At 42.3% G+C, this 27,617-nt stretch overlaps 1 protein-coding gene across 6 annotated transcripts; it reads right to left on the bottom strand.

Annotated features, from left to right (window-relative positions):
* On the bottom strand, positions 1-27,617 carry GPR19 (G protein-coupled receptor 19). 6 transcript variants are annotated; one of them, XM_084877641.1, is made up of 7 exons: positions 27,546-27,617; positions 26,504-26,555; positions 25,864-25,915; positions 25,692-25,759; positions 22,645-22,830; positions 18,557-18,713; positions 1-1,695 (listed from the first exon to the last, which is right to left on the bottom strand). In XM_084877641.1, the coding sequence occupies exon 7, from the start codon at positions 1,677-1,679 to the stop codon at positions 426-428; it is 1,254 nt and encodes a 417-aa protein (XP_084733767.1). In that variant the 5' UTR covers positions 1,680-1,695; positions 18,557-18,713; positions 22,645-22,830; positions 25,692-25,759; positions 25,864-25,915; positions 26,504-26,555; positions 27,546-27,617; the 3' UTR covers positions 1-425. The 6 variants fall into 6 exon arrangements, 5 of the variants coding, with proteins under 5 accessions (XP_084733767.1, XP_084733766.1, XP_084733770.1 ...); XM_084877640.1 differs by lacking the exon at positions 22,645-22,830; XM_084877644.1 differs by lacking the exon at positions 22,645-22,830 and having other exon boundaries at positions 1-1,656.

Below are 27,617 nucleotides of genomic sequence, written 5' to 3'. Positions count from 1 at the left end.
TTAACACTTCCTAAATGGTCTTTAATAAAAAAAATACAAGCCTCTGAATTGTGTGACAGGGAGGATTCCATTTAAAACAGAAGCCCATAGTTACAGCATTTCAGTAGGAAGGACAAAAAGGAAACAATAACACTAGGTTGATTCATTAATCAAAGAATGTGTGTATGATTTACGCTTTTCGAATAATAACGGTAAATTAAAAGTAGAAACATTCTCTTTTTTTGTGTATGTCACTAGTATAGTAAAAGGAGCTCAAGGTGAAACAGTAACTAAAATTAAAAGTATAATCAATAAATGAATACACTTTACAAAAGAAAACATTTCCCTCAGAAACTTGATTGAAAAAATATATAAATAGCTTCCGTTTGTATAGTTAAAGTTTTTAATCTCTGGCGCATAACAACAATCGAAAGAATTCTGAGATTTTAGACAAAAGTGTTTGGTGGATTTGAGTTAATGGGCCAAGCAAGTTTCTTTTCCTTGGCCTCTCTGTCAAAGGAATCATAGATTGAGTCTTTGGTTATCGTTTTGGCCACGGGAGGGATTTCTGAAATTCCCACATAGTTTTTTTTGGCCATCCTCGAACTGGTGGTGATAGTATAGGCATTGCTGCGGTAACACTTCATCGAGGACATGCAAAAGGTCTCTTTCATTCCTCTCCTGAAACTAGCGTTATAAATGGAATACAGAGTAGGCTTAGAGGCTGAAGAACTAAAGGATATGCACGTGATGGCTGCGAACACAAGGGAACTTTTCTTATAGTCTCGTTCCTCGGGGTGCCACAGCTGGACCACATGAAAAGGCAGCCAGGAGAGCAGAAACAATAGGTTCAAAATGAGGAACATCTTGACCGTCTTCACTTTTGTCCTCGGGACAATGTTCATTGTCCTCCTCACAGTTCGGCCATCAGTGCCTATTCTCCAGATATACTTTACGACCTTCTGGTAAAACAAGATTATGAGGACAGATGGGATCACAAAGCCCACCAAGGAATGGATGACAGCGTAGGCAGTCCCCTCCCACGAGGAAGGGAGGAAATAGTTACAATGGTGGTCCCAGCTGGCGCCGTAGAAAAAAAACGCGGGGGTCACAAAGGCTGCGTTGAAGATCCATGACGCTGCAATCATTTTCTTGGCTTTCTCCCTGGACACCTTGAAGCTCAGGGGATAGACGATGGTGTAGAACCGGTCAATGCAGATGGAGAGAAGGACGTAGATCTGGACGCCCGGGGTGAGATGCTGCACGTAGCGCACCATCTTGCAGAGGGCGCTGCCCAGGGTCCACTTCCCAGCGGTGAACTGCAGCAGGACGAAAGGCGAGCTGGAGGCGCTGATGAGGAGATCGGCACACGCCATGGAGACCACAAAGTAATTGGTGGTGGATTGGGTCCTTCGGCTCCTGTGGATGACCAGACAGACCAGGGAGTTGCCAAAGACAGAGAGCAGCCACAGGGCCCCAAACAGAACGCTGGCCGTGGCCACTTCCCCGGGTTTCAGTCCGTACTGCAGGTCTGTCCTGTTGCTCCTCCAGCTGTGCTCCTCGTGTGATTCCGCCAGGTCGTGGCTTGGCGGAGGGGTGGCCGTGTCAAGGAAGCTGTGGTTGTGGAGGGGCACCAGGAGTGTCGGAATAACCACAGGCGGCTTGCTGTTCTCCATCCTGTGAGCAAAAACCATACTCATTTTTTTCCTCTTAGTTCTGGATAAGAAAAAAAAAACGAAGCCTCCTGTTAAAATGGTGCCATCGAGCTTGATTCCTAAGGCTAGCGATCTTATTTGGACACTCAGATTGGTTGTTGTTTGCCAACAAGTAGGACTCGTGCATTGGCAGGAAAACATGACTGCTATCCAGAACAAACTCGGGCCCCGTTTCTCTTTTGTTTTAGCAGAGCCCAGCGCAGGTCTCTCTGGCCTCACCCTCTCTCTCTCTTTTTTTTTTTATTAAAATATATTTTATTGATTTTCACAGAGAGGAAGAGAGAGGGATAGAGAGTTAGAAACATCGATGAGAGAGAATCATCGATCAGCTGCCTCCTGCACACCCCCCACTGGGGATGTGCCCGCAACCAAGGTACATGCCCTTGCCCGGAATTGAACCCGGGACCCTTCAGTCCGCAGGCCAACGCTCTATCCACTGAGCCAAACCGGTCCCGGCTCACCCTCTCTTGATCCTTAGTCAAATGTGGTAAAACTCAAACCCAAGCCCCACACCTCATTAGATCCTTGTCCCCTCCACGCACGGGGGATAACAGAGGGTTAGAGAGTCGCAGTAACGGTGTTCTCCTCAAGGGAGGAGCTGCTGGAATCCTGGGCTAGTGAGAAGCTCCTGGATGTGGTAACGCTAAAGCAACGAGGCTGTAAGAGCGGAAAACTCAGGCCCATGGAAACACTCAGCTGTCAGGGATGGAGACAGCTAACAGGAACCTGTGAGCACAGACTGGCCAGCTACTGAGAAGGATCCCGTCCTTACTGCAGCATTTCCATTACAGAAGCATTAAGGAAGCCCATGGAGCCACCAGGACACTTCTGCCTGAGCCAGAAGAGCGCCTCACCTAATGGCATCTGAAAACAGCCCACTTTCCCCAAAGGTGACGTGGCTCATGTCCTAATATTGTAGCTTGCCACCTGTCAAGGTATTGGTGCTGTTCTCTAGTTATCATCTCATAAAGTGTCGCACTGACTGAAGGAAGAACGTACAAGATGTCCTCTAAAAAAATGCAACCAGGCTACTAGGAACCTTAAGGCTTTCGGATGCTTAAAAACAACCAAATGTAACTGTTACTCAGCAACTTTTTAAAAGCTTATGATCCTTCGATATTAAAAAAAATATTATAAAGTTTAACACTGGTCGTTGTAGTATTCCATGAGAAAAAAGAAGTTACACTTTTTATTAGGTAAAGAAGATTGTGTAATTGTGGGCCATTCTATTAAAATTGAGGTGATTGGCGGCAGTGGGAGCGTGGATGTTTAATTTGGCTGCGTCTATTAACCGGAAAGAGAAAGCTTAGCAGTTGAATCTATAATAATAACCAGAGCAGCACCATTGGGCCTCGGGACCAGGGTGGGGCAGGGCGCTCGGGCAATAGGTCCTGTGCCTCTTCTGGTGGGCTCCTGCGACGACACCTCACAGAGAAACGTTTCAGAAGTTCTAGAGGTGGAATGAATAAACAGCTCCTAATGATCCATTTCTCTAGGAAGGATTTTGCACAAATTTGTACAGGGAAGAGGGTTTTTCATATACATCGTCCTCGCCACGAAACCACAAGCAACAAAAGTCTGCACTCAGGACAGTGTGCTAAGTGCCAGCTCCATGTTACCTTCAGGCTTTTTTTGTTTGTTTGGTTTTTTTGTTTTTTTTTTGTTTGTTTTTTTTTTGGGGGGGTGGGTGGGGGGGTCCATGAGGCAGCCCTACTTAATTTCTCAAAGAGAAATGTAAGGTAATTAGACATCTTGACTGCTAAAGGATCTTTAAACATGGCTGGCCAGATGATAGTCAGTTGTAAAAATAGCAACCATGCCCTGGCCGTTTGGCTCAGTGGATAGAGAGTGTTGACCTGCGAACTGAAGGGTCCCGGGTTAAGTTCCAGTCGAGGGCATATGCCCTGGTTGTGGGCTAGATCCCCAGTGGGGGGAGTGTAGGAGGCAGCAGATCCATGATTCTCTCTCATCATTGATATTTCTATCTCTCCCTCTCTGAAATCAATAAAAACATTTTTTTTAAAAAACTAGCAACCATACTTTCCATATTAAAAAAAAAAAATCAGGATACACAGTCTAAAAACAGAGCATACGATCTAAAATTAGCACTGTCCTAGAAAATGTAGAATGCATGAACCTCCTACTTATACAATGGAAATAATTGTTTTACCTATATATTACTATGTGTAAAACCTGTAAGATGCAAAAAAAAAAAAAAAGAGAGAGAGAGAAAGCAAATTTAAAAATATATATATTTCAAGTTTAAAAATAAAACAGACAAGCACTTTTTCAGAAAGAAAGGGCTGCTCCAGACTGGGGATGCCTGTGGCCTAAATAAAGTGGGAGTACGTGGCACAGGCGCTTCACAGTCAACACACTCAACTAGAAACCTCTCAACTTCCTCTTGTTTCTCTCAGAGCAAAACTCTGCTAAGAGAGGTGAAACTCTAGTCTAGCTCACCCCTAGCAACCACAGCCCTGCCAGGCCTTCTTCCACGTTCCCTCCAGCTGCTTTATGCCAGTGCGTCTGCCGGTTTTGGCAGCCCTACCCCTTGGATGCTCTGACGTGGGACAAGGGGGCCTGGGGAGTTCCTGAGGCGAGGTCTCCCCTGATGACGGCATGACTTTCTGACTTGACCTAAAATTGCCACAGCTCTGTTTATTCAGCAAAGAAAAAACAAGAAACGGTGCTGGGTACTAAGGAAACAAAGATAAGGGAGACCCATAAAAGGGTAGATGTATAAACAAACTGTCTGCCATATTATAACTGAATTCTATCATAACTTTAATTAACTGCTGAAAACAGATAGGGAGCTAAATGCCAGAGAAAAACAGAGTCCCAGTGTTGCTTGGGATAGGAGGAAGAAATGCAACAGCTTCACAAAGGATATGGGAATGAATAAGACTTCTTCAGAAAGACAAGGGAGTTTAAAAAAAAAAAAAAAAAAAATACCCTCATTCCCGAAAGGGAGAGAGAGAAAGAGCCTGTGGAATGAATTTGAGGGTCATCTTTCTGGGCTGACCTTTGTTGGGCACCTTTCCCCTTAGAGTAGGGGTGTCGAACTCAATCAGAGAAGGGGCCAAAATCTAAAATCCAGCCTAAATCGCGGGCCGAATGGTTTACTGAACAGTCATAAACTGACAATGTCATAAACTGACAGCGGAGTGCAGTGATGACAGCGCGGTGCGGGCCACATTGCAAGGCCTGGCGGGCTGGATTTGGCCCGCGGGCCTTGTGTTTGACACATGTGCCTTAGAGACATAATTTCCTGCAGACTTTACCTCCCAGAGTATATAGTTCCTAAATGCCCTACAATCAAACTGACCTACCTTTTCCTCATGGATATGAGAGACTATCTTTTCCACATCTGTGGCCAGACAGTGGACGGGAGTATTAGCATATCCAGAATGGATGTGGTATCCTTAGCCATACAGCATTTTGTTAGCCCTTTACTACAGTATTTTCCATTTCTTTTGCTTTAGACCAGTGGTTGGCAAACTGCGGCTCGAGAGCCACATGTGGCTCTTTGGCCCCTTGAGCGTGGCTCTTCCACAAAATACCACGTGTGGGTGTGCATGTACAGAGCGATGGAAACTCCGTGGCCCATGCACAGAAGCTGGTTTTCGGCTCTCAAAAGAAATTTCAATCATTGTACTGTTGATACTTGGCTCTGTTGACTAATGAGTTGGCCGACCACTGCTTTAGACCAATGGTTCTCTAGCTTAGCAACACTGGACTTTCCCAGGGAGCTTTAAAAAAATACTGACGCTGGGGGTCCTACCCCAGGGCTCTAATTACATTGGTCTGGAGTGCAGCCTGGGCATGGGGATGTTTCAGAGTTCCCCAGGTGATCCTGACGGGCAGCCAGGATTGAGAATCACAGCTTTAGAATGACTTCCAAGTTTCTGTCCTTCCCCCTCAACTATGGCTCCTGGAAGGAGAGCATTATTCTTTTCCCAAGCTCTACAGCCCCCATTGAAGTTCACTACATTAATAATTGCTTATTAAATATTTACTTAGTTGAACCCCTAATAACAGAGAACTGAATTACATGACTCCCACTCTAGGTGGCTCTGCGAGGAGAATTACAAGCAGAGAGAGAGAGAGAATTGTGTATTCTTGGGGAGCTGGCACATTGGTGACCATGGAGATAGGGGAAAACATAAGAGCAGGGCCAGTGAAATTGAGTCACCCAGGTCCACTGCTGTGTGAAACAGAACTCTGGTTTGAGGGAGAGAGAAGGTAGTTGAGAATTCCTCGGGCAGACTCAGCACCTCTCTCCTGGAAAAAAAATAGTCTGCCATGTTATAACTAAATTCTAGGGCCCCAAAGTCAAATTTCAGAAAGCTTTCCCCACTCCATTGATTTGGGGGGGGGGAGAAATACATCTTCAATCAGTTGTATTTTGGAAATACAAGGGCTGCTTAATTAGTTATTATGTCCAAGTCATCCATATGTAGTAATTTTAGGAGAAAGACTTCTTCACCTCTATCCTGCTCAACCTTTCTCTTCCTGACCAGTTCTGAGCCCACCATGTGACACACACCACTAGGTTAAAATGTGTCTCCATAGTCCTGGCTGGGGTGGCTTGGTGGGTTGAGCATCGTCCCATGCACCAAAAAGTCACTGTTTCTTTTTCTAGTCAGAGCACATGCCCAGGTTTCAAGTTTGATCTCCAGTTGAGCTATGTGTGTGAGGCAACTGATCGATGTTTCTCACTCACATCGATGTTTCTCTCTCTCTCCCTCTCCCTTCCCTTCTCCCTAAAAATCAACAATCCATTAAAAATCTAAGAGAGGACTTGTATACATGCATATAAGTACAACCAATGGACACAAAACTCTGGGGAGGGAGGGCATGAATGGGAGGGGGGGCAATGGTATATGTACACAGATAATAATTTAATAAAAAAAATTTTTTTAAATAATTTAAAAATATGAGAGAGGAATCACTCGTGTGTCGGGCTCTGAGAGATGCATTTCTTAAAAATATTGTTTTACTGACTTCAGAGAAGAAGGGAAAGAGAGATAGAAATATCAATGAGGAGAGAGAATCATGGATCAGCTGCCTCCTACACACCCCCAACTGGGGTCTTAGCCCACAGTCTGGGCATGTGCCCTGACAGGGAACCAAACCATGACTTCTTAGTAGAGCAGTGGTCGGCAAACTGCGACTCCGTTGACTAATGAGTTTGCCGACCACATTGGCTAGACTAAGAGAAGCGTTTCAATATGTAAGTGGGGAAATGGTGGATAGGTTGACATGGTATAGAATTGGGGATAGGGTGGACTTCTGTAATGACGGGATCCTAGGAAACCTGAGAGGGGAATATGTGTATCACTTTATAATTTTTATTTTGAATATTTCTCTCCCCATTAGGTTCTAAATTCCTTGAGGACAGAGACTATGTCTTTATCTGCATATATCTGGAGCATATAGATATTAATAAAGGTTTATTGAACAAGTAAATGGACAGATATATCAATAAAAATGACATAGTGTCTGAAAATAAGTAAACAAAAGGATAGCAAATTATTTTAAAGTCATGCCAGGGCATTGTTAGATGGGCTTCTCCAAGGATTAATTCTCTGGAACAAAGTATCTGTGTTTTATATTGCTATTTACACAATATGACTAGAGTCCAGATATGTGAAGTTACATGTGAATATGCAGACTTCTGTCCAACAGGAGAAATAACCCTAAAGGTTACAGATTTATTGCCCTGTAGGACATTAACCAGTCTTGTGACTATACTGCAATCTTATGCTGACATTGTTTAAAAGAAAACAAAGCACAAAACCCTATAAATATTCATTTCTTCAAATGCTCTTGGAATCAGCCTTATTGGTTCTTTTGGTAATAAGTTAATAGACCTTTCACATGTTCATTCTATATTTATATGAGAGTCATGATTTTAACTTTGGGAAATCTATTTGATGGGTGGATGGACGACTGTACACTGATGAGAGGACCACAATGAGAAACAGAGGGGCCCAGATGACAAACTTGGTTCACTTTGCAGTTCTGCCAGGGGCTATTCCTGGCTCAGCTCATTGACTGCTGCTTTGGTTTCTTTAGGATTCAAAAAATTCTAATGATTTCCACCCCCACTCCTGAAATTATAAGGATTCACAGACCTTCTCACAATGTAGGAAGACCCTTTTCATTTCTGAGATTTGCTTAAACATTTAATGTCAAACTAGAATTTGTATGATATTGACTTTTTGCACGATTTGGTTGGGGGGAACAAACAAACATGTTCTGTAGAATGGGAAGTATCTGCTAGACCTAAATAGACCTAAATACATAAGGCTGTTTATTAACGAGCAGGAAGATGAATTACAATGACGACAGTAGTTATAACATCACTATTACCGAGAGTTGATATTTTGTGCTTACTATGTATCAGATATTTTATATGTGTAGCCCTTGGAGGTAGCTCTGTTATACAAATGAAAAAGCTGAAGTTCTTCCCCAAGCACATACAGTTGGGAAGTGGTCACCCTCGGACTGCCTCCCTCCACAGCCTGTACACTGAACCTCCATTGGGGCTTCGTGCCCAGCGAGGCCACAAAGGGCTGGATCTGAATTCAGGAGGTCGAACTGGCTGTACATGGATATAGGTCTTTCTTGACTCCTCAGTCAAACGTAGGAATATAAAGCGATCCCCCACAGCCTCCTAAACACCCACAGATACATCTGTTCAATATGCTAGCTCAGAAATATGTGAAAATCACTGCCCCCATATACTGGATGGTGGCTTAGCATCCAAAGTTCAGCAGATACATTGATCTGGAAACACAGCCTTTCTTCGGAATAAAAAAAACATGAGTTTTAGAAATTCATTATGAACGATGATTAACTGTTGCCTTTTAAACACATAATGAAAGCATAATCTATACCTCGTTCTGAACTGCAGTACAGAAAAAGTTTTATCATTTGCTATTACCCCAAGTAGGAAATCATTTTTATATTTTAATAGTTTTACTATAAGAAAATACCATAGTGGTAAGACATTTTCTCTTAAGCTTTTCATTGTTAGGTAGGCTTGATTTGCCTCTATATGAACATGAGGACTGCCTGGAGCAGGCGTGAGCTGGGGCTGGCTTCATGGGCTCCCCGGAGCCAGCTGTGCACAGTTCTTTCCAGCTCCAAGTTCAATGACATCGCGTTGTTATCGTGAATCAGCCACAGTAGGACTAGTCACACCACAGAAATGGACAAACACTATATGAATCATGTTCTTCTTCCTGCAGAGGCAGTTAGAGGTAACCTTCACCAGCCCACTAACTCTAGTAGTGTAGGGTTTACGGTGCAATCTATCTCAAAGCTCTGAACCTACACACATCCCTAGATTTACGCTAAATGGCTGAAGAGGCCATATAGGCCCTTTGAAAGTTTCCTGAGTGGCTATCTTACTTTCTGGCCCTAAGCTGTGGACCCTGAGCTGAGTGCTTTATGGAATGACATAAGGCCCAGGCAGCCACCGGCATGACTGTGGTGGGGGACCAGGAAAGCCAGAGACATGTTCTCACAATGGGCCACCCACATAGGGTCGCCAGATGAAATACAAGATGATCAGTTCCATGTGGATTTCAGATAAATAACAATTTTTAGCACAAGTATGTCCAATGCAATATTCCAGACATGGTGTCCTGTGTTTCTATAGTAGATAAATAATAACTCAATAAAGCTATTTTCTAAAGGTAGTTCCGGGACCTTTGCCTCCCTTTCTCACTGTGCTTCAGGTGATGGGTGGTAATACAGAGTGCAGCTAGGAAGGTGGAACCAGGGCACAAGGTTCCCCGGCTGGGAAGAGTGCACAGCCCCAGGCGTGGTCCCAAAGCAGCAGATCCACCAGCCTGCAAGGAGCCATACCAGGTCAGGCCATAATTCCATTTCTGCTACAGTCCGCGGGGATCCAAGGCTACAGGGACCATCGCACAAATGTGCTCTGTAGAGGAACCCCAGGACCCAGGAAGAGGAAGAGAGAAAGAGTCCCAGTAATGTTTGCACAAACTCTCCCATTAACCTGGTAGGATGAAGACTTGCCTTTTTTTTTTTTTTTTTTTTTTTGGCAGCTTGTTTTTGTTTTTTATTTTTCAATTACAGTTGACATACAATATATTCGTTTTATGTGTACAACATAATTAGACATTTATCACTTATGAAGTGACCCCTCTAATAAGTCTAGTACCCATCTGGCACCAGACACAGTTATTATAGTATTACTGACTATATGCATGCTTGCCACTATTTAAAGGAAATAATGTGTGTAAATAGGCAGAATGGCCCCCCAAAGATGTCCACACCCTAATCCCTGGAGCCTGTTAATATGTTGTGTTATACTTAAAAAAGGGGACTTTGCATATATAATTAAGGTTATGGAATTTAAAATGGGAAAATTATCTTGGATTATCCAGATGGGCCCAAACTAATAAACTACCTTTCTCTGGTTGGTAGCAGAGAGATGTAGCAGAGGAAGAGACAGATTCCATGCATAAACAGGAACTGGCAAGCTGTTGCTGGTTCTGAGATGCAAGGGTCCACCTGCAAGAACCAGGAAGGCCCGGCAGGCGTGGCTCAGTGGTTGAGTGTTGACCTATGAACCAAGAGGTCACAGTTCAATTCCCCGGTCAGTGCACATGCCTGGGTTGTGGGCTTGATCCCCAGTAAGGGGGGATGCAGAAGGCAGCCAATCAATGATTCTCACCATTGATGTTTCTATCTCCCTCTGCCTCTCCCTTTCTCTCTGAAATAAATAAAAATATTTGTTAAAAAAGAAGAAGAATCAGGGAGAGGCCTCTAGGAGTGATGCCCTTAGTCCTGCAACTACAAGGTGCTGTATTCTGCTAACCATCACAATGAGCTTGGGAGGGGAATCATCCCTGCAGCCTCTACAAAGGAACACAGACCTGACAACTCCTGGATTTCAGCCTCTGAGACCAAGCAGAGAAACTAGCCAAGCATACCCAGTCTTCGGGCCCATGACATAAGGGGCTGTTTTCTTAAGCCACTAAATTTGTGACAATTTGTTATAGTGGCAATAGAAACTAATTCAACATAGCATTTCTTATAAAACTGAGTGTGAAGACTAAAACTTATACCAACCATCCTATCACTTTCCATTACCCTACACAGCATCTACTAGAATATTAGAAATCCTGAAAGGCTTAAAGAATGTAGTGCTTTCTACTTCGCCTTAAACAGTGGACTAGGGACCAAGAAAGCTGGGTTCTGACTCTAATTATAAGCACAGAACAGCAAGTCAAGGGACCCAGGTCTTTTTCTTTTTTTTTCTTCTTTTTTTTTTTCAGTGTAAGGACCTTAATTAAGTAAATCAATCTCTCTGAATCCCTGTTTTCATGTCCACATGTGAATGAGTTGGTCTGGATGATTTCTAAGGTCATTTTAACTCTAGGAACTAAAACTGATAGGTAGACATTGTAATGAGCAACACACGCTCACTTAACTTATAATCTACCACCCGCAGTAGCAGAGAGCTCACCCTGAGAGTGCATTTTTGCCAGAAAGAGAGGGAAGTTGGTTGGAGCTGCTGGGGCCCAGCACTGTGAGCCTTTGACATTACAATAAACATTCTCTAAATACCTGCACCGTGCTCACTGAGTTAAAGTAGAGGCAAACAGTTGTCTTGGAGCTCAATGTTCAGTTTCATTTCCAAACTCTGGTTCAGTTCACATCTCTAGTAGTGTAACTTGAATAGGAAAGAGTCGGGGAGGCAAAGACCAGGCCCATTATACTCACAGGAAAGAACTGTATGAGAAATGTGATTTACAGATGTTTGAAAAGAAGGTGAATGATTCATTATGAACCGAGTATAAGCACTGACCGGGGAGTTATCTGCACCACTGTCCGCCACCCAGTTTTTTCAAGAAAGCAACCTTCAAGTTCATGGAGCAAAAGTTAGATTTAAATTTGCATTAATGTGTATTTTTCATGGACAAATTATGCATATATATATATATATCACTGAAAATATTGTTGGATGCATACTTGCATGTTTCACATGGTTAATATTAATTTTAGTGCCATATATATTTTTAGATATTTTATAGGTTAAAATGCTACTGCTGACATTTCTCAGTGCTTATTTTCATCCTCTCGGCATATCATCTAATCACCTATACCAATATTTTTCAATTTTTTTTTCTTCAGAGAAAGACATGATAAAAATGTTCTTATGTGTGACATTCCCCAATAGATATATCCAGAATTATCTGCAACTCTAGAAGCTCAACCAATAACTCCAATACTTAATCTTCAACCTAAGAAATCATGTTGAAAAGAAAATAATTATATAGACATCCTTAAATTTATAATTAAAATTTAAAAATAAATCATTGTCAAACCTTGGTAGCTTGTTTATTAGGAAGCTAATACTTTTGTCTGGGACACAGCAATCTGTTTTGATACTTTGTTTGATCAGCACTGCCCTGCTATACCACAAGTGACACCTGAAATTGAAATTCTTGAAGGCTGAAGGGTGCCTAGTTCAGAGATAATAAGAGAGTGAAACACAGTTATTTTCCTCACTAGTCAATGGTGTGATTCGATAAGCTTGTTATAAATGTCCACCTATGAACATTTCTCTGTAAGTAACTAAACTCCTACCTATGATCTCTAAAGCCTTTGACATTCCAGGATGGTTTCATAGCCTGCACCCAAATTTGAAGGTGCATTTCCTTCTTTAGATGTGGAAGAAAATAACTCTATGCACATTTTAAATATAAAGAGGCTGTACAGTGTAGTGGTTGAGAACACAGGCTCTAGAGCAGTGGCTCACAGGTCATTTTACCTCTCCGAGGACATTGGGCAAAGGCTGGACACATTCTTGGTTGTCACAACTGGGGGAGGAAGGTGTTACTGACATCTGGTGGGCAGAGGCCAGAAATTCTGCTAAACATCCTCTATAATAAATAAAGATGTAATATGCAAATGGTCATTACACTTCTGACCGTGTAATAACCGGGTCATGGATCAGCAGGATGGTGGGCCAGCCAGTTACAAGTGGGCAGCAGAGAGCTACAGGAGGGGGCAGGGCAGCAAGCTATGAAGGGGGGGGTGGGAGATGGGGGGAGCTATAGGATGGTGGGGCAGCAGGCAGAGAGCTACTGGAGGGCGGCAGCAAGCTACTGGAAAGTTACTGGCACACGGATTCGTGCACAGGGCTACTAGGTCTATAATAAAGAAGACACCCCCTTATCACTTACAAAGAATTATCTAGTCCAAATGCCAAAAGTGTTGAATTTGAGAAACCCTGCCTTAGAGCCAGCCTATATGGGTTTCAAATCACATATTACCTATGCAGCCACCGCAAGTAAGTTAGCATTTTTGTACTCATGAGCATCTTCAACAATAAAATTAGGACAATACCTAGACCAACCTTATTGATCTGTTGTGAGAATAAAATATGATACAAGAAAGGAGCTAAGACCAACATCTGGAACAGAGCAAGTGCTAACATTTACTTTTGTTATTGTTATACTAGAGGCCCAGTGCACCAGTGGGGTCCCTCAGTGTAGCCTGCGGCAATTAAGAGGAAACCAGCTCTCCAACATCCCCCGAGGGTTCCCAGATTGTGAGAGGGCGGTTCTCAGGTGACACACCTGGAATCGGGCTCCCTCCTCTCTGGTTCCAGGTACATCACCCAAGAAGCACAACTGCCAAGTCACCACAGCTCGGCAGCTCCTGCATTGAGCATCTGCCCCCTGGTGGTCACTGCACATCATAGCTACCGGTTGGACAGTCAAACAATCAGGTGGTTGCTTAGACTTTTATATATATAGATAGATGCTTTGAGGGGGAAACAAAAAATACACCGAAAATTTTAACAGTGGTTATTTATAGATGGTGAGATCATAACTGATTTTTTATTTTCATTATACTTCTCTATATTTTCCTGAACTGTATTTGTATTAATCTAATATCCAAACACACAAACACACACACACACACACACACACACACACACATATATATATATATATATATATATATATATATATATATATATATATATTGTTAATCCTCACACAAGGATATTTTTCCATTAATTTTTTAGAGAGAGTGGAAACGAGGGGGAGAGACAGGGAGAGAAACATTGATGTGAAAGAGACTTATTGACTGGGCTGGGATTGAGCTTGCAACGGAGGTATATGCCCTTGACTGGAATAAAACCTGTGACCCTTCAGTCTGCAGGCTGATGCTATAACCACTGTGCAAAACTGGTCAGGGCCCAAAAACATACATTTAAAAAAAGAATATAGACTTCACTTGTGATATACTGGAAAGAGCATAGAATTAGAAAGACAGACTGAAGAATCTGAGGAAAGGTTGGATGGAGGAGAGGCTGGGGAGAGATTAACCAGGGAACTCATATGCCTCATGTACATATATGCATAGCCCAAGGACATAGAGAATAGTGTGGTGAAGGCCTGGGAGGGGAAGAGGGAATTAATGTGAAAAAAACAAACAAATTGGACATCTGTAATACTGTGAACAATAAAGATAAATTTTAAAAAGAAAGAAAGACTTAGATTCAGATCCTGGCTTTCTTTGCTGTGTGTGACTTTGAGCAGATGAGTTCATCTCTCTGAGCTTCAGTTTCCTGATCAGAATTTGGGGCTAATCATGCATATCATAGCACCTCCATCAGGATGAACCAAGAGACATCCAATGGGTATCAAGGTCTGCCGAATGAAAGGCTCCAGGAGATGAATGCTTTACAAGTCTAGCCAAGGGGAAGTGGCTCTACACACAGGGAAAGAGATGCATGGTGGTAACTCCCCTTTTGCCTTTAAAGCCATCCTCTCGGAGAGGGTACCTCTCATCCCATCCCATTTTGTGCTCTGGTTCATAGAAAAGAAATTGCATCCACTCGGGTCTTTCCTAAGGTGTATTCAGATTCCCAGGATCTGAATACACCTTAGGAAAGGATTTGGTAATCCCGCTGGCAAGGCATGACTCATTTGGCAGAGTCTACTAGTGGTGGGGCAGGTTACTAGTGACCAAAAGGCAGAAGGGAGGAATCCCTTTTTCATGTCCTTCACCCGTGCTCGCTGTCCCTCTTCTTATTTCCTCTTTCATGCATAGTTTCCAAGTTCAAAGCCTCTCCTCCAGGGGAAGGCTCCACTTTCTCTCTCTCCTGTCTTCTCCTGTTCAGCTGGCTGAGGAGACTGCACCTTTTAGATTCCAGAGGGAAGAGTAGGAAGCCCAGGTAGGCTTCCAGATGAAGCCTCTTGTGTGCACTAGCCTACCTGCGTATCTGAGAAGGCCTGCATGAGTGTGAAGGGGATGGGGGTAAAGGGGCGGGGGGGGGGGGGGGGGGGAGGACTTGCTTCCAGCAGCAGGGCTTTTTCTTTTGCACAGTCCCCTCAGCAGATAGCAAACACTGGAGGGAAGGAGGGTGAGTGAATAGGATTCAGGGATGCATACCTCATTCACAAACCCCACTCTTCTTCTCCTTAATGAATTAATTAGACGGAAAAATAATAGGAACGGTTATATTTGTGACTATTTTAACCCTAATTCGCCTATTAACTCGAATTCAAATGCTAAGCAACCTTTCAAAGATGTAGAGACAATCTTTTGTAGTCCGTTTGGGAAAGGCTGCCTGGCTCTGACCTGCTCTGACACTGAAGGTCCCAGGGTTCTCTTGGGAGGAATCCTGTAGCTCCGGGGGCTCTTGGGCAGTGTTTTGGGCACTGGGATTCACAGTTGATTAAGACAGGGCTGCCCTGGGAAGGAACTGACCTTCTCAAGACATTAACTCTCAACCCAAAGGGAATTATTTCAATGTTGGGAAATAATGTCAGACAAAAAAAAACCATCAGAGATATTAGCGGTACCTCCATCTAGATGTAAATAAAAATATCAGAAGACACAGACAACTGTACAGTGGTTACCAGAGGGAAAGGGACAGGGGATAAAGGGTAAAGGGGACCAAATATATGGTGACAAAAGATGATTTGACTTTGGGTGGTGGGCACACAATGCAATATACAGATGATGTATCATAGAAATGTACACTTGAAACCTACATAATCTTATTAACCTATGTCAACCCAATAAATTAATGAAATAAAATATCAGAAGAGCTTCATTCTAAATATACATAATTCTAGAGGCCCAGTGCACAAAAATTTGTGCGCTCGGGGGGATCCCTCAGCCTGACCTGCACCCTCTTGCAGTACAGGACCCCTCGGGGGATGTCCATCTGCCGGGTTAGGCCCACTCCCCAGGGGATCAGGCCTCAGCTGGCAGGTAGACATCACTCTGGTAGCCCAGGAGCCCTCAGGGGAGGTCCAACTGCTGGCTTAGGCCTAAGCTGCAGTCAGACATCCTTAGCGCTGCTGAGGAGGCGGAACAGAGTCCCGCCACAGCTGCTGTGCTCAGAGCCATCAGCCAAGCTTGTGGCTGAGCAGAGCTCTTCCTATGAGAGCACACTGACCACCAGGGGGCAGCTCCTGCATTGAGCATCTGCCCCCTGGTGATCAGTGTGCGTCATAGTAACCAATTGTTCCTGGTCATTCCGCCATTAGGGTCAATTTGCAAATTACCCTTTTATTATATAGGATGCCAGGGGAATTGATAATGTCCAAGAAAGAATTTATAGATATGTCTTGAACTCTAATGTGCCATTGTTCAGGGTCAATCTAACTATAGCATACATAAATTTCAGGCATAATTTTTTCCTACTGCACATTTATCTCTTCATGATCCTCCCTATAAACACATGCAAAACAAAATAGGCATGGGCCCCAAAATGGCTCCTACCAGGCCCCAAAATGGCAGAATGTTGTCGGTCTTGAGTCTTCCCATTCTTCATCTGTAAATATATATGGAAAGCTTACCATAAACCAGGCCTGGTGCTAAGTGCTAGCAATCCAAAGATGGATGAATATAAGAAGCTCCCTTCAGTTGACCAGATTAGTGTGAACGTATTACTTATCCTAGGGAAATGTAGATTTCAGCAGGGATAAAAGGCTTAATCTAAAGGACTAACTAAAGTTCAATACTGTAGGGCACATAATTACTCTTCAAAGTTTCTTCAATGAAACGCTGAAGGGAAACACCTCATTTAGTGAAGAATTTTACAAATTTTAGACTCCTTTCCCTTATCTTCCTCTTAGTATCTTTGGCTTAGCAAATTCTCTTAGTTTTCACACAGCATATAAGAACGAGATCAGTCATCTTTTATATCAAAAGAGCCAGAAGGGAAACTACACAGATCAAAGGAAAAAAATCCTTGTATCTCGGAAATTTCCAGAAGTTAAAAAAACACACAGAAACTTCCTCATTGTTCCTTAAAAACCTAAAATAATTTACAAAGAGAGAGATCGATTCCCTTGTTTTAAAATGTAGTATTTTAAAGCAACATATCTAATCAGTTTGATATCATAGTTTATGTTCATAATTTTATAAGTGTTGAATCTGTTATATTAGGACCCGGGTAAGTGCTTTTAAAGAGAATATGCTTAGGCTGGATAGAAGAATGTTTCTAGGTTTGATTTTTTTAAAATCAACCATGATGTAATTCCAGATTTTCTTTTTTTCCTTTAGACATCATTTGGTCACCATAGTAACACAGTGTTTTACTACCAGATATCTATACAGCACAAGGGGAAGAGAACAGGCTATTACTTACTCGGTTATTTGGGGGTACAAAATGTGACTATTGGGATAATTCGAGATTAAATATAGATTTCACTGGGGATCTGTTTTAGCCAGGCAAGCTGATTCAATCTTCTAGTGGCATCAACTGAACAAAATTTTTAACCAAATCAATTACTGACATCATCTGAAATAACACAAGCAGAGAAGCAGCATGGTTCAGTGATTAAGATCATGAACTCTTGGGTCAAGTTTCTTGTGTCCAAATCCTGTTCCTGCTATTTCCTAGCTGTGCGACCTTGGCAGAGCCCCTAACCTCGCTGTGCCTTAGTTTCTTCATCACCAAAATGTGGGTACTAATAACACCTCCTCTAGAGGGTTATCATGTGGATTACATGATTGATTTTTGTGTGCTTAGACTGATGCCTTACATACAGTAAGAACTTTGTAAGTATTTGTAAAAGATAGACAAAGTAAAATTTAAACTTGTTAGCTTCCCCCTCTATGCTGGGTAGACATGGTCAAGATACCGAGATTTGAATACATGGCAGATTATTTTAGCCTTTAACTTTGGGAGATTCCTTTGGGAATTTCACGAGGGGCCCCCTTGGTATCTGTTCTGTAAGGCTTGAAATTCGGGGGCAGTCTGCTGCCTGAACCAGAGCTGAAAACTATCACAAGCCCTCCTGGAACATAATTACAGCCATGTATCTGGGGGTCCAGTTTCCCTGGGTCAGGAACATCAGGAGGAAGAGGATTGCACAGCACAAAGAAACAGCACGCCTGCCCCCTCATCTCCAGAAGCCACTGCCAACAACCTCTGGGAGCATGAGCAAAGAATACACAGCTGGAGAGGGGTGAAATAGGATTTTATTTCAGTGACAATGAAATCTAGTGGGTTTCGGTAACATTTTTTCCCCTCCTTCCCGGATTCAAAGAAAAAAAGATCATTTTCATCAATGACTGCTTTGTTTTATGAATTACCATTATACAGAATTTCCATCTGTTTCTTCAACAGGCACTTACTCTGGTGAATTATTCGTTTTGCAGAACTACCTAGGCATCTTTGCTGGACCCATAACAAAACTAAAGCCCCTAACCAGCCAATAAGCCAAGACAAGATCCCCAAATTGCCTGGAGAAAAAAAGAAGAAGAAGAAGAAGAAGAAGAAGGTTTTATTTCTCTAAGCTGAATTTCAGCCACAATACCGCGGGATCTCTGGCACATACCTCCATCCAGACTTGATCTTAGAGCCAGTCTCCGTGGGTCTTCTTGGTCAGCAAGAGCCCTTGCATGGGAGTTTGGAGAATGCCATAAGCCACCAGGAAGGCTTGGGAACACATTCATATCTGTCTTCTGCCTTTCCCTTGGCTCGCAGCCGGCTTCCTGGTAGGGAGACAAGATGACGCTGTGCAGGGTTGACTGTTAAACCATCTTCCCGCCCCCAGCCCCACTCTCTGGGAGCCCCTCCCTGCTCTTTTCCAAAGCTCTGGAATGTGTCACATGGGAAATGGATCATGTGGCTCCTGGGGAGAATGTGGCCATCTCCCCTCCCCCTCCCCCCAGTTTTCCTTTCGGGAGCAAAGCAGCAGAAACCTCCAACCTGATTGGCTCAGGCTGAAAATCTCCATATGAAAAGGGAAGATTCAACTCTCCAAACCTTCAGCATTCTCCACTTAATTTTTTGTTTTCTTCCTCATCTGAACGTTTTAGTCTGGGCATTCAGAGGTGTTTGGTAGGGTTGGAAATGATGCTTTCTCCCCAGCCCCAATCTTTCCTATTATCAGTCCCCTAACATGACAAGATGACAAGGGGTTCCCTCACCAGCCTCCGGAGCCCCCTTGGCTCATCTGGGACAATGGAGCATTCAGCACCACGGACAGCATTACAACCCCTTCCGTGTTCACCAAAGCCATTTTTAATTCATTTAACTCTCAGGTAAATAAAAATAGTTTTAAAATATTTCCCTGAGGTCTTTTGCCTAAATAGACATCAGACCAGCCATATATCTGGGGGTCTAGTTTCCCCTGTCTATCTATTTACGGTTACTTTGTAAATACAAATATAATTTTTATATAACATTAAACCCAAAGGGCATTCCATATCTACCTCCTTGTTCTCCCACAACCCATCCCCACCCTTTAAGTATGCTGGTGTTTTGGAGGGATTCTCGTGATACAATTAACTATATGCCCATATGTCTATGCTCACGGAAAAATCACAGAAATAAACAGGATTTCTTGAGTGTGGATGTCTGCACGTCTTTAACCTCATCCCTAGGCCTCAGACAGGGCTGCATTAGAGTAGCAGGGAGGAAGCCTGGTAGGAGCTGTTTTGTTCCTCGGTCTCTCCTGCTTTGCTGACGTCTCGGTTGCCATGGTGCTAGGTAACTGCTGAAAGGGATGATTTCTTTCAGAAACGGTCACCATGGGACCCAGCTGGCTACAGAAAAGCAGAAGGAAAGGGGCTGAATTGCTGAGGAGGGTTTTCAATTAGCATTTTCAGAGCCAAACTTACTTAATGGGCCCTTACCTTACTGAATTGTTGCTGACCCCTAAATCTTGGAAGGATTCTAGGAATTTGTGTGGACACTGTGATGACAACTCCCTCCATCCTCTACAGCTTCTTTCCTTAAAAATCTGTGTAGGTGTGCCTTGGCTGGTGTAGCTAAGTTGGTTGGGCACTGTCTAGTGCACTGAAGGGTTGCTGGTTCGATTCAGGTTCTAGGCACATGCCTGGGTTTCAGGCTTGTTCCCCTGTAGGGATGCTGCTCTCATACCAATGTTTCTCTCTCACCCTCTTTCTCTAAAAATCAATTTTTAAAATATTTAAAAAAAACAAAAACTGTTTAGTTGCAACTGAATGAAAATGCCAGCTTCATAGAATGACTGTGTAATGCCATCACCAAGTGGTGGAAAGAACATGAGAAACATATTTCTCTTCAGGCTGGGACGTCTGACTTTTGTGAAGCCATTCATCAAAGACCTTCACTAGGAGATGCTTGAGGTCCACACCTGATGTTTGACACTAGGAACCATTTTTAAATGTGTTGCAATTTTACAGGAGCAAAGATAAATATATTTTCATGTGAGCTGCTAAACTATTTTTAATAAAAATACATTTGATTAATAAGGGTAATTCCTTGGGTAACATTTGGACTACCCAAATCAGAAATGTAAACCAGTTATATATCTCTCACCTAAGGCTGGCATATAGCTGATTATTTTAAACTCAGAATCTTAACTATGGCAATTCTGAATATTTATGCTTAGGGAGAAGATCTGACTTGCAATGTGCTAAAATGCGAACTGTGAGAAAAGAGGTAGCTCAGGGGAGCTGGAGTATGATTTTAAGAAATTGGAGTTCCGCTTTTTGGCTAAGATCAAGTGAAGAAATTGAAATTTCTTACTGACTCAATATTCACAGCTTAAGACATATTTACTCCTTTTATTTTAAAAGAGTCAGGTTAATTCTAGTTTTTCTCTCTAAGACTCATAGAAGAAAAAAAACTCATAGAGAAATTCAACTGCCACTTTCAGAAAATTCACTTATCAGGAAAGCTTTGAAGTTTTTGAAGAAACTGTTAGAAAACTAGCAGACTGGTGACTTGACTATCATCTCTCTTATTAGTCAATAACAACAACAAAAACAATAAAAATAGCTCACATTTATTGTGTGTCATGTATTCAGTACATGACATCATTGAATCCTATCAAGCTATGAGACAGATGAGTAAACCAAGGCTTAGAGAAGATAAGTAATGTGCCCCAAACAGCTCAGCTGGTTAGTGTGGGAATTAGGATTTGAAACTAACCTTGACTCCAGGTCAGGCACATTATATTATACTAGTCTGCATCACGAGTCTTAGGCTAGACCAAAATAACTTGTCAAACGAATGTTACAGGATTCATTACTATAGCCCTTTGACAAAAGAAATAAAAAAGATTGCTTTAAATTTTCGCGACAAAAAGAGGCCAAATTATTCATTCCTTTTAGAGTAATTGTATATGTACATCATGGCTTAATGATAAAAATAATTTTTAAAAAAGAAAAAATCATAATTAAAGTAATTTTAAAAGGAATCAGAATATTATTAATAATTACTACAAAGCATGTTGAGTAAATACTAATTCTGTTAAAAAATATTAATTTTGTAATGTAAGAAACCTCTGGGACAACTTCAAGCGAACCAACATCAGAATTATGGGGGTCCCAGAAGAAGAGAGAGAGAGCAAGATACTGAAAACATACTGAAAGAAATAGTGACAGAAAACTTCCCCCACCTGGTGAAAGAATTAGACTTACAAGTCCAGGAAGCGCACAGAACTCCAAACAAAAGGAATCCAAAGAGGACCACACCAAGACAAATCATAATTAAAATTCCAAGAGCAAAAGACAAAGAATATTAAAAGCAGAAAGAGAGAAACAGGGAGTTACCTATAAAGGAGCACCCATACGATTGTCAGCTGATTTCTCAACAGAAACCATGCAGGCCAGACGGGAATGGCAAGAAATATTCATGCTTAGGGAGAAGATCTGACTTGCAATGTGCTGAAATGCGAACTGTGAGAAAAGAGGTAGCTCAGGGGAACTACAGCCAAAAATAATCTACCCAGCAAAGCTATCACTCAGAATCGAAGGCCAGATAAAGAGCTTCACTAATAAAAAAAAAAGCTAAAGGAGTTCATCACTGCCAAACCAGAATTATATGAATTGCTGAAGGGGGTTCTTTCGGAAGAGAAAGAAAATAAAGATAAAAATTATGAACAAATACATAACTATCAATGAATCTAAAAACCAAGGGAATTTAAAAACCTGATGAATAATATTAACTGTTGAATATAATAGAATCAGAGGTATGGAAGGGGAGTGGACTGATGATTCTCAGGGAAAAGAGGAGTGGGGGGTGCGGAAAGAGCCTGAACAGAAACTGTGCACCTATGGATGAGGACAATGGGGGTGGGGAAAGGGCAGAGGGTGGGGTAGGAACCTGGTGGAGGGGGGGGAAAATGAGGAACTTTTGTAATAATATGAACAATAAAGGTTTATTTAAAAAAATAAAAATAAAAATAAATAAAATAAAAAATATTAATTTTGTAATCACCAAACATACTCCTAGCCATTTGGAAGAAGAGAAAGAGACAGTTATCTTTCATCCAAACCCATAAAATCCTACAATACTTATGTAATGGAGTGTTATATTGAAAATTATTTGCATGATTTTTATTCCTCTCCCTACATAATCAATCTGCCCTAGGAATAGGAAGTATGGCACCATTTAGAACTTACAAAAGTAATGGAAAGAAGTAATATTCACCTTCTGAAATTCAAACTAGGAATGTGCATCAAAACAACAGGCTTCGAATCCAGGCTACTGTTTTGGAAGCCATTCTTGAAGTTCCTTTATTTCTGCTTCCCTTGTCATCAACCAGAGGTTACTTAGAGTGTTCAGTCCGGTAGAACAGGTCTTCAGACTAGGCCAAGTAAAAACTTCCAAGGGGTCCTACAGCATGCAGACAGTTTTATGGGAGCTAATTTCTTGATTTTCAACTTCCACAAGCAACTTACCTTCAAATACTTCAAATACACACACACACACACACACACACACATACACACACACTAAATATCAATTAAAAAAAACTTTTTAACAAAAAAGGAAATCCTGCCATTTGTGACAACATGGATGAACCTGTAGGGCAGTGGTTCTCAACCTTTCTAATGCCTCGACCCTTTTAATACAGTTCCTCACATTGTGGTGACCCCCAACCATAAAATTATTTTCGTTGTTACTTCATAACTATAATTTAGCTACTGTTAATGAATCGTAATGTAAATGTCTGTGTTTTCCAATGAATGGTCTTAGGCTCTCATATTACTTCTGTAATCGCATATATCATATTGCATTGTGTTCATAGATTCTTGTAGGGAGGAATGTCACCCAACTTCTCTTTATACCTTTACGATATGAAAAAATAAAGTGGGTGCTCAACAATAGCATTTCAGCACCTTGAACAAGCATAACTTCAGACTAACTTAAAACAACTTAATTTTTATTTTACACTGTGAGTACCCTTTCTAGAGGAGTTTTCTTCTCCCAACCCTGAATGAAAATTTGGGCAGTCCCACCCTAACTGGATTGGCTCAGTGGATAGAGCATCAGCCTGAGGACTGAAAGGTCCCAGGTCGATTCTGATCAAGGACACGTACCTTGGTTGCGGGCACATCCCCAGTAGGAGGTGTGCAGGAGGCAGCTGATGAATGTTTCTCTCTCATCGATGTTTCTAACTCTCTCTCCCTCTCCCTTCCTCTTTGTAAAAAAATTAATAAAATATATTGAAGGGGAAAAAAAACTAGGGCAGTCCTATTCCTTTTTCTGGTTACTTTTAGTTAAGAGACGTTAGTAATTGGCCCCGACTGGGTATCTCAGTTAGTTAGAGCATCATCCTGATATACCAACATTTCAGGTTCGATCCCCTGTCAGGGCACATACAAAAATCGACCAACAGCCCTGGTGGGTGTGGCTCACTAGTTGGGCATTGTCCCGTGTCCCAAAGGGTTGCTAGTTCATTTCCTGGGCAGGGTACATGCCTAGGTCATGGGCTGGATCCCCGGTGGGGTGTGCAGGAGGCAGCCGATCCATGTCCCACTCTCATGTTTCTCAATCTCTCTCTATCTCTAAATATCAATTAAAAATTTTTTTTAAATATATTTTATTGATATTTTACAGAGAGGAGGAAGGGAGAGAGATAGCGAGCTAGAAACGTCGATGAGAGAGAAACATCGGCCAGCTGCCTCTTGCACACCCTCTACCGGGAATGTGCCCGCAACCAATGTACATGCCCTTGACCGGAATCGAACCTGGGACCTTTCAGTCTGCAAACTGACGCTCTACCACTGAGCCAAACCGGTTTCGGCTAAAAAAAACTTTTAAGAATCAACCAATAAATGCATTAATAAACGGAACAAGTCGATGTTTCTCTCTTTCCTTTCCCTCTCTCAAAATCAATAAATAAAAATTTAAAGAAAGAGATGTAATTAAAATATTCAGTCCTGTTAAAAGCTACCACCTGACTTAAAGTTAAGGCTTTTCTCCCTTCTCCTAGTTTGTGCCTGCTGTAGAGAGGGAAGCTTAATTTAGGTAAAGAGTGTGGCCACTTCTCTCTTTCCCTGACTTTATTTTCTAACATCGCTCCAATAACTCCATTCAAATATCCACTTCAAAACCCCTTCCCCAGTCATTTTGGTACTTTATGCTCTGGATGAGAGTGAGAGTTTAAGAGTAATCTAATCAGTTCTCACCCTCCTACATTTTCAAAAGTCCTACAGAGTGGTCTCTCTCTGATTTCAGGCAGCACTCCTATTTTTTTTTTTTTTTTTTTTTGCTAATCCTAAATGAGGATATTTCTCCATTGATTTTTAGAAAGAGCAGAAGGGAGGAGAGACAGAGAAAGAGAAAACCATCAATGTGAGAGAGAGAGATTGGCTGCCTCCTGCACGTGCCCCAACTGTGGCCGGGATAGAGCCTACAACCAAAGTATGTGCCCTTGACCGGCATCAAACCCAGAATCCTTCAGTCCACAGGCCAATGCTCTATCCACTGATCCAAACCAGCCAGGGCAGCACTCCTATTTTAACATACTTTTATAACAGCTTACCTGAAGTGCCACCACTTGGGATTTTTCTATTTCTAACTTTCAATTGCTTCCCTCCTCATCCCGAGTCTCCTATCCTTCTATCTGACTCCATTCCTCATTTCTGCATGATCTGCTATTCACCCACTTCATAACTTCTAATTATTGACCCCTGCACAGTCTCTGCAAGGGTGCCTCCTTACCAAGGAGATAATGTTTTGCCATTTCACCAATTCTCCTAATAAACAAACTTAATGTGCTTCTCAAGAAGAGGGGTCCAAGTAAAGAAAGGTTTCTATGTGGCAGATTTTCTGGCCATTACTGCCCCAGATGGGTCTTGATATCCAATGACTGAAGGAGTAGGTGGTTTCAACAAACGAATCACTTATATTCCTAGAAACCAGAGTTGTTGCTCCAGAAAGTACCTTGTCCTTACATACTGATAAAAAATAAAAAACCCAAAACAAACAAACAAACAAAAACCCATACTGATCTCTGGAATCCACTCCCAGAAATTCTTTTTTAATTGGTTTAGAGTGAAGCTTGGGCATTAGAATTTTTAAAAGCTCTCCAGGTGATTCTAATATGCTGGCAAGGTCTAGAATTTACTTTAAGGCTATATAAAGCATCCAATGTATGCAAGATAGCATGCATAAATGTGGCAAGAGGCTCAGGGAAGAAACCCTCATTTGTTGATCATATACTACATACCAAATTCTATGCTACTCACTCATATAGTCTTCTCAATTGCACCTCATTTCTTCTTTCCAATCATCCTATGAGGTCAGCACTGTTATCCTTATGGTACAGAGGGAAACGGGAGACTTCAGAGAGGTCACACAGAATGATTGGCAGACCCAAGAATCAAACCCCAGGTCTGAGTCCCAATTCCACACACTTACTGTGACACCATCCTGAAATGCCATGCCTCTGATAGCTGGATGATCCCACTCCCTAGAACAAAAACCGAAGTTAGCTTCAATCCCGAAATCCTATCCTATTGTATCCATGGGTTTTTCCTGCAACATTTTCCCATGAACTCCACACAGATAGACCAGCTGCTAGGCTATACTGTAGGCTGCCAAAGTGAAATGAAGTGCTCCAGGGAGAATGTCTTGATAAGGAACTACCATGTCTGGGTCTTTACTGATGGATGTCCATGCTATACCTGCTGCCTTAAGTCCTGAGGCGATAATGCTTACCTACAAGTCATTTCTTTGCTGGTCTAGTAAAATGATATACTCCATCAGCATCCTCTGCCTTGTTCTCCAGACAGTACACAAAGAATCAAAATATACTGGCTAAACTGCCTAAGACTGCTGCCAATATCAATATGGACTAATAGCGACCTGGGAAGCTAGAGGCTAGAAGTACATACTTTTGTAATGTGCCAGTAGTACATCTAAATAACTTGGTAGCCAAATTAAAACAATCTTACTCCCTATAATGCACATTTCATTCTGGCTGAGGTATGGGGTTTGTGGAAGGTGGTAGGGCCCAAGAGCCTCAGTGAGAAAGAACGCTCCAGGTGTTGGGTTGTACCTTTAAGATGTTGCAGGACAAAATCCAATGCTTGTGCAGGTGTCCCATGTTCCTGGGAGAGAAAAAAGGGGCAGATTAGTCAGTTCTCTCAAATTCCTTATTCCTGTTACCGTAACTCTTCTTCCTAATCTCAACCACAGAGCTTGCCCAGGACTATGGCTTCTAGAATCCTTTTTGCTTCACTCACTTAGGATTTCTCAATTTTCATTTTACCCATCATGGACTAAATGTGTGATGGGTTTACACTGTTTTAAGAAAAACTTCTCGCCGAAACCGGTTTGGCTCAATGGATAGAGCATCGGCTTGGGGACTGAAGGGTCGCGGGTTCGATTCTGGTCAAGGGCATGTACCTTGGTTGCGCACATATCCCCAGTAGGGGGTGTGCAAGAGGCAGCTGATTGATAACTCTCTCTCATTGATGTTTCTAACTATCTCTCTCCCTTCCTCTCTGTACAAAATCAATAAAATATATTTTTTTTAAAAAAGAAAAACTTCTCTATGGCCAACAGTTTTATCTTTCTAGTCTCACCTCTTTGTTGTGCTGTGTAGTTACTGCCTTAATTTACCTCTGAATTTTTCGCATCTCCTTTCCCCTGCATTACATTAGTTCACACTGACATCCTTTCTTGTCCTCCAGAAAGAAACAAATATATATATAAAACCAACATATATATATATATCCAACATATATACCCAACACACACACACACACACACACACACACACACACACAAAGACAGTTTCAGATGGCTTAGAAGGCTGTGATACAAAACAAGAAGATAGGTTGGTCCCTCAAATGTATTCCTTTGTCGCTTCCAGGTATCTTTCCAAGCACTCACACAGCTCATCCCTCTGATGGGCTCTGCCACTCCCACTCCTCCCCTGCCGGATGGGCTGTAACTTCCCGCTCTCCCACCGCGTTCGCGGCCAAACAAAAACGCGGAAAGCAGGGACGACCGTACAGGCACGTCGAGTTGTGGCTGCCAAACCTCGGAGAGTGTCGTGTTGTGTGCTTGCAGCCATCGGAGCTACGTTGACCCACCTTTCTCGAGGGCCAAGTTTGGTTGGCCATAACCAAGCGGAAAGTTTTGAACTTTTTGGCGCCAAAGTGATT

This window comes from Pipistrellus hanaki, assembly GCF_964339955.1.
Source record: "Pipistrellus hanaki genome assembly, chromosome: 3".
NCBI lineage: Eukaryota > Metazoa > Chordata > Mammalia > Chiroptera > Vespertilionidae > Pipistrellus > Pipistrellus hanaki.
This window is presented reverse-complemented; position numbering and strand designations above follow the sequence as displayed.

Coding starts and splice junctions, on each gene's coding strand:
- GPR19 (XM_084877641.1), bottom strand. CDS start 1,679: ATGAGTATGGTTTTTGCTCACAGGATGGAGAACAGCAAGCCGCCTGTG.